The sequence below is a fragment of the Scomber japonicus genome, chromosome 15 (genome assembly GCF_027409825.1).
Source record: "Scomber japonicus isolate fScoJap1 chromosome 15, fScoJap1.pri, whole genome shotgun sequence".
In the NCBI taxonomy this organism is placed as follows: Eukaryota; Metazoa; Chordata; class Actinopteri; order Scombriformes; family Scombridae; genus Scomber; species Scomber japonicus.
Window position 1 is genome coordinate 13,887,063 of NC_070592.1, and position 7,446 is coordinate 13,894,508.

At 40.4% G+C, this 7,446-nt stretch overlaps 1 protein-coding gene across 1 annotated transcript; it reads left to right on the forward strand.

The window, feature by feature from the left end:
- Positions 1-7,446, forward strand: lix1l (limb and CNS expressed 1 like). The gene is made up of 6 exons (XM_053334914.1): positions 1-504; positions 3,626-3,789; positions 3,914-4,054; positions 4,652-4,747; positions 4,936-5,013; positions 6,350-7,446. Exons 1-6 carry the CDS (start codon positions 162-164, stop codon positions 6,599-6,601), a joined length of 1,074 nt encoding a protein of 357 aa, XP_053190889.1. The 5' UTR covers positions 1-161; the 3' UTR covers positions 6,602-7,446.

The window sequence follows — 7,446 nt, forward strand, 5'->3', positions numbered from 1 at the left end:
TGTGATGTGTCGACTGAACCTCGGCTGACTACTTCTTTCGGCTCTGATTGATAAAAAACCAACGACACTTTGTGCTTTCAGCCCTCAAAGCCCGTTTTCTGAGCCTGAACCCGTCCCAGATTTGAACCAGACCCGGACTACACAGACGTGACGCTGGGACAATGGAGTCTAACGTGATCCCGGACAGTATCCGCCCTCAGAGGCTGCAGCCGGGGATTGGATTCGGTTCAGGACCGACCGGGACCCTCCGCTCCTCCTCTCTCCGGCCCGGGGTTACGGTCCCCATCGCGCCACTGCTGCCCTCCCCGGCCTCCTTGGCCGCCTCCTCCGGGCCTCCTCCTCCTCCGCCACCGCTGCAGCTCCACAGCCTGTACGGAGGCATCGGCGCCGGGCTAGGGCCGGGGGCCGGCGGCCACTGCAACCCGGGGAACCCGGCGGTGCTGAAGGAGGCGGTGGAGGCTGTGGTCCGCAGCTTCGCTAAACACACGCAGGGCTACGGCAGAGGTAACATGCAGAGGGGTTAAAGCTCAATTTGATGTGGAGATGATGGTGTTAATGTGCCTCAGTTTGTACTCGGGGAGTTTGGAGGGGCAGAGAGACACTTTTAGCTGCGCCATTTGTTTGGTAGTGGATTAGAGACGGAAAAAGCACTGAGCCACATTCCTGTAATATTTATGTTTTTCTACACAGTGTAAAACACAAATACTTTACACTGACTTTACACTGTACTATGCCCATTTTTAACTATTGAAACATCGCCATAATGTTTCTGTGTGCAGTTAAAAAGTTTTCCTTTGATATTTGCACGCCTCCAGGAACGCTGGCTTCAGTCACAATTCATTACAGGATTAACTACAACAACTCGGGGGGATTATTAAAGAACAATAAGATTTTATACCTCTAAATTAGCCATAGTAAAACAGTTTTACATGAGACAAGGTGTAATACTGGAGCCAGGGCTGGGAAATATATCGATATTATAATATTGTAATATGGCATAAGTATTTGTCTTTTCCTGGTTTTAAAGGCTGCATTATAGTAAACTGATGCAATTTTATGAATTCATCAGACTGCTCTACTTCTTCTAGTATTTGCCTTTACACAATTAATTGTTATATCCACATCACAGATGATTATTATCAAAAATTACTGTAAATATTTTGTCATCTCTACAATATTGTTGCAATATCGATATTGAGGTATTTGGTCTTGGTTTGGTTTGGTTTGTGATATTTGATCTTGTCCATATCTCTCAGATGTACCTGGTCCTGTGATGTAAATTATCAAAAATATTAATAACATTAACAAAAAGCTGTTTTTGATATTGTCAGTAAGAGCAGATATAGTGGGTAGAATTTAAAACCATCCCCCTTTTAGTTAATAATAAAAAAGATTGTATCCATCTACCTAGAGTTGGCCAACATATTAGTTAAATCTAAACTATACATCATATTACAGTGAGTAGCACCACACTGATATACTGTACAGTGACAGGAGATCTTAACAGAAAAAGACATGGTAGATTTTCTGAACATATGATTGATTAATGCTCATTCTGATTGCTGTTTGCCTCCTGATGGATGGATGGATATTCACCTTTTTATTTATCACTACATCTCCCTGGCAGAGGCCTTTCTTATAACATTACACCAAAAGCTGCAGTAAATGTTGGCAGTTGGCAGCTAATACAAGTGTGCCTGTCTGGTGGTAATAGGATTTATTTCTCAAAGATTGTCCCCCTGTGCTCTGAAAAAACAGCTTCTTCTCTCATTTATCCCATTTAGGCTACTTAACACCGTCAGCTTTGGCAGCAATACGAAGGCTTTTTTATTCGGGATATATTTTTGTTCTTAATGTTGCTCCAATTTTGTGACTTATTCTCAGGGAAAAGAAAGAAGGTTTTTAGAGAATATTGCAGAACAGAACATTTAACGGAAAATGTATATTATATTTTGGCACTGCAATAATAATTTCTCCCATATTATTGAAGCCTTTCTACATTTTTTCCTTTGATATAATTGTCGTTATGACATTACCAGGGTATTAAAAATAAGTAATTTTCAATATGAAACACAATTGAGTAAGAAAGAGTCTTTTTGGCTCCCATAAAAGATACAAAAATCAAATAATTTGCTCAGCCATAATTTAAACAGACAATGTCTGCATTATTTTATATAATCTTCATAATCTATGAGGTGGTAGTGTATGTTTACTTCAGCTTGTGGCGTGTTTGCATATTTGTAGGTCCAAATATAGAAGATTAAGAGCCGTGCACATCATTGGAAGATGCTGTACTAGTCATTTTGATCACGTAACACGATTCATTATATTATTATTAAATGTTTGGACTTTTTATTCAAGACAGATGTTTATAATGACAATGTGGAAGGTGGGTGGTCCTGGTGAATCAGTGGACTCAGTTATCTGCCATATAACTGTCACATTGTGTGTTTGAGATCAGTCTAATATGTCCAGTCTTTCCCAATATTCTCTCAATAGTTCCTTTTCATTGTTTTGGAAACATTAAAAAACAGATAGAAAACAGACCCAGCTTATTACTTTACCACTGTCCTGAATCCTTTATTCTTTTTGGAGTCTCACAAACAAACTTTGTTGGGGTCTGAATTTGGTTTGTTGGACGTAGTTGTTTTCTGAGAAAAAACTGCACATGTCAGAAATGTGTTCTTTACAATACATCTTCTATCATTTAAAGAATACCCATGATAAATAATAAGATGTGTAATGATTTTTATATTATATGTTTTATATTATAGACCAATATGAATAATGAGAGTACAGCATTCCCATCAGATATTGGTTAGTAGTTCTTGAATCCCATCAGTTATAATTTAATCATAGGCTAACAATAACAGCAGAGTTAATACAGAGGATTTTACTTTCACACACAGAGAGCGATGATGACAAAATGATTTGGATTACAGTGTATATTAACACTTATCTATCTGATGACAGAATAAACCTCAGAGCTTGTTTACAGAAGCCTCAATAGTTGGCACGGCAGCACCTCTAAAACGCACTGATCAGGCTCCAGACTGTATGTGTGAGCCAGAAGCAGACTGTCTGTGCTCATATCAAACAGCGAGAGCTCAGCAGGAAAGAGCTGTGAGGTAACAGAAGTCAAAGAGCTTTGGATAATGTTGGCTGCACTCAAACCTCCCCACAGAACCAAGCCCGAAGAATCGCTCATGACTCAGTTGCAAATTTTACTGGTTTTCTTTGTTGTTTTTTCCCTTACTGAAGGAGAGGGGGGGGGCAGGAATCTAACTTCCCATCATGAGCGAAAACGAAGTGTAGAGCTGAGTGAGTGTTTCTTTAAGCAGCTTCTCTGAGTTGATGTAGTTTCCTCTAAGCAGCCACCAGCAGGAAAAAGCCCTGGCATCTTCCAGATAACCTTCCCCCCACCCTTTCATTTGTTTTGTTTAGAGAGGATGTCGCAGAGCGCGGCCAGTAACTAATCAACAGTCTGTAACTTGAAATACAAACTAATCACAAAATGTACTCAGACTTCTGGAAACTTGAGTATTTTTTATGTCAACGATAACAGACAGAGTTGATATACAGTACCGCAGTGTGATTAGACTTCTTTTATATCTGTGCCCTATAGTAAACGTGGTGGAAGCTTTACAGGAGTTTTGGCAGATGAAGCTGACCAGAGGGGCCGACTTGCGGAACGGAGCTCTCGTTGTTTATGAAATGGTCCCATCCAACAGCCCACCGTATGTTTGCTATGTTAGTCTTCCAGGAGGCAGCTGCTTTGGAAGTTTCCAGGTAAGGCATCTGCAGTTTGTTAGTGTGACTGCTGGACCTAACTGGACCCACTTGGGTTTTTATATTTGTGTGTGTGTCCGATTGCATGCAAAAGCTAACGCCTGAATTCTTCACTGTTTGACAGTTCTGTCCCACCAAGGCAGAGGCCAGACGCAGTGCTGCCAAGATTGCTCTCATGAACTCTGTTTTCAATGAGCATCCCTCTCGTCGCATCACAGACGACTTCATTGAGAAGAGCGTCAGTGAGGCTCTGGCCTCCTTCAATGTAAGTTCAATTGTTGAAGGTTTTGTCAGTAGGAAGCAAAGTCACAGTTTATCTGCAATAAAACTGAAGAACAGAGCTGCAACTAAAAATTATTTTCATTAACGATTGTAATTATTTTGTCTGTAAAATGTCAAAAAATAGTTAAAAAATGTCCAGTATAATTCACCAGAGATGAAGATGACATCTCCTAATGTCTTGTTTTGTCTTAGCAACAGTTAAAAACAGAAAGATGTTGAGTTTACTATACTATCATGTATGACAAGACAAGTATCTAATCGTTACATTTGAGAAGCTGAGAGCAGCAAATGTTCGGTTTTATGCCTTTATTCAGACAGTCTGGCAGAGAGGCTGACAGGAAACAGGAAGAAAGAGGGGAATGACCCGCAGCATTGGTCCCATTCGAACCAGGGACGCTGAGATTATATGATCAGACTTTTGCTAAGATGTCTTCAGATGTCAGATATTATTATTTCAAGTTACCCTCACCCTGTTCATCATTATCTCTTTATTATGTTTACCCCAAAAATCCAGTTCATGTCAAGCTGCAGTTTGAAATAGAGCAGCACACTTGCATTAACTGCTCTTTGTCATTCACAGGGAAACAGAGAAGAGGCAGACAATCCAAACACGGGGATCGGGGCATTTCGCTTCATGCTCGAGTCCAACAAAGGAAAATCAATGCTGGAGTTTCAGGTGTGTAAAATATGTTTGACTGTGTTGTGTCAAGTAGCATGTAATGTATGAGGGTTATGTGAAAATAGCACTGGTGATGTTGAGTTTGAATGCTGAAAACTGTCGACTAACATGACTGAGAGTCTGCAGATCTGTGAGGCAAAGGTTGAGTCTCTTATTCCCGCTGTGTTGGTTGTGTTTTTCTTCAGGAGCTGATGACTGTTTTCCAGCTTCTGCACTGGAACGGAAGCCTGAAAGCCATGAGAGAACGACAGTGTTCCCGACAGGTACGGTTTAATATACAGGCCCATCTCACAGATGGGTTTGATTATCCGGGCTCAGCAGTGGTTTTCATTTTTCACATGAAGTATTTCCTACACAAACAAATCCTCTGTCAAATCCTATATCTTATGACATCATTATTCAGGATGAATGAGACGTTTTCATCTTGTGTCAGTAATGTTTGAGAGCAGCAGCAAGCTGGGAAATAAAAATACCACAGAGGAAGTGCAAAAAGCAAAAGATGACATTTAGTTAGCAAGTTATTTACTTGTTTATACAGGAAGTCTCATTGAGTGCAGGATTTATTTTACAAGAGAGATCTGGGAAGGAAAAGTTCAAATCAATGATTCGTAATAAAATTAAACCCTTTTAGAGTATCGCAGAGAGAATTACAGCCATGTGAATGAGTTAGTTTCAGACTCTTAAGCTGTTTCCTGGGGTCTCTAAATACTGAGCATGTTAAATTGCCAAGTTCAGTTTTAGCAGGTAAGAACGCAGCTGTTTCTCCTCAGCCAATCAGGACACGGCACAGGCCAGTATGAAAACATGACAGATTTCTGGACAGAAAAGAGCTCATCCAACTTTTTTGAAAGGCAGCATTCACTTTTCACAATTCACAATTGTAGCTCAAAAACATATTCCAATAAAATAAACAAAAACAACGCTCTTTGCTCAATTGCATGTGTCCATGGGTATGCCTGGTGAGTTAAGTAGTTACGTTAGCTTACGTTAGCTAATGTTAGCAAACAAAACACTGCCTCTATCATCCATTTGATTTTAATTCTTGATGGATAAACACAAACAGAAATCCTGCTAATCTGCTCAATATAGTCTATCAACGTAGAAGTAGTGGGATATCGCAATGCATCGTTTCTATGGAAACAGTTGTCTATGTCGCTTTGATGTGAATGGCCCAGTTTTAGATCATTTACGATGAGATGTCTCGGGATTCTTTGGCGGTCTTATTGTGAATCATGAATCTTTAACTGAAGATATGTTTTTCAGTTCACTCCCATGGAAAGGTTCATAGTACTGAAAAGCAGTTTTAAAAATACTTTCTATTCGTCTGACAATTTATCCTACTGGTTGGCTGACACATGAAGCATATCGACACACCTTCAGATGGGAGATTTGATGCTTTAATCTCTTTTTCTGACACTGTTGCCACTAACCCTAACCCTAACCCTAACCCTAATTCCCATTAGAGGTGCAGCTAAACATTTACAGAAGTCTTAAATGCTTCCTAGTTAGCATCCAGTGCAGAAAACTGACAGTATTTAATGAAAGAAAAGAGCTTTACAGTATCAAAGACTTGAGCTATGACTCTCATTTTACTCATAGGAAGTGCTGGCTCACTATTCCCACCGGGCTTTGGATGATGACATGCGCACTCAGATGGCTGCCGACTGGGTGAACCGGGAACAGAGCGTCGCGGGCGCTATCGGCCAGGAGCTGGCTTCCACAGAGCGAGAACTGGAGGAGGCCAGACTGGCGGGCAGAGAACTGCGTTTTTACAAGGAGAAGAAAGACATCCTGATGTTAGCTGTGGGCCAACTCAATGCAGCCAACACTGCCACTCTGCCCTCACACTAAACACGCCGTCCGTTGCGAAAACATGCCTTCACACCCTGTAGGATTCCTGGTAACAGTATTGATCGCGTCCATAGATATAAAGGTGATTCTTCTGAACTTATACGTTTTATATCTTGTGTGTTGTTATGAGGTCCAGGTAATCAGGCCTTGATTTACAGTATGCACGTCCGTCCGTAAAAACAAGCACTTGCCACCATAGCCGTTACCTCTTTGTGCCTAGTGAATACAGGATATCAGTGCTTCTTTCAAATTACCTGTACATATGCTCCCAGCTGACTGGGGTTTTTTTTTTTTTTTCATGGTTTCATATCTATTTCCTCAAAGTAGACCTACAGAAACAAAGCCTGCCTTTCATTGGTGAATGTACGGGACATATGACCCATCAAACCAAACCAGAATTAAGGGATGAATCATTCTGAAGTCAGACAAGCGTGTTTCATTAATGTTTTAATGTGTGTGTTTATACTTACATCTAGTATTCTGGACTCAAGACGGTGAAAAGAATGGACCCTGTGTCTATTAATAGAGCAAATAACTAAATATAATACTACATAAACTGCAACAACTTCAATGCCTTGGATAAAGATCTTACTGAATATGAACACAACTCAATCAGGTCATGTTAAGCCTGTTGTACAAAGAATATTGTGTTTGGAATTTGAAGCATCTAATAACTTCAGAATTTTAGTGCGAATAGAAACTCTTATTGGCTCGTGTAATAATTTGTGGGTACTTGGCAAAGATGTCAGCAGGTGACTGACCGCTCTGACAGCAGCTCAGGTATCTCAAACATCGGACCATCACTCTGTTTTTTCTATCTTATTTTGTTTGTGTTTGTGTGTATG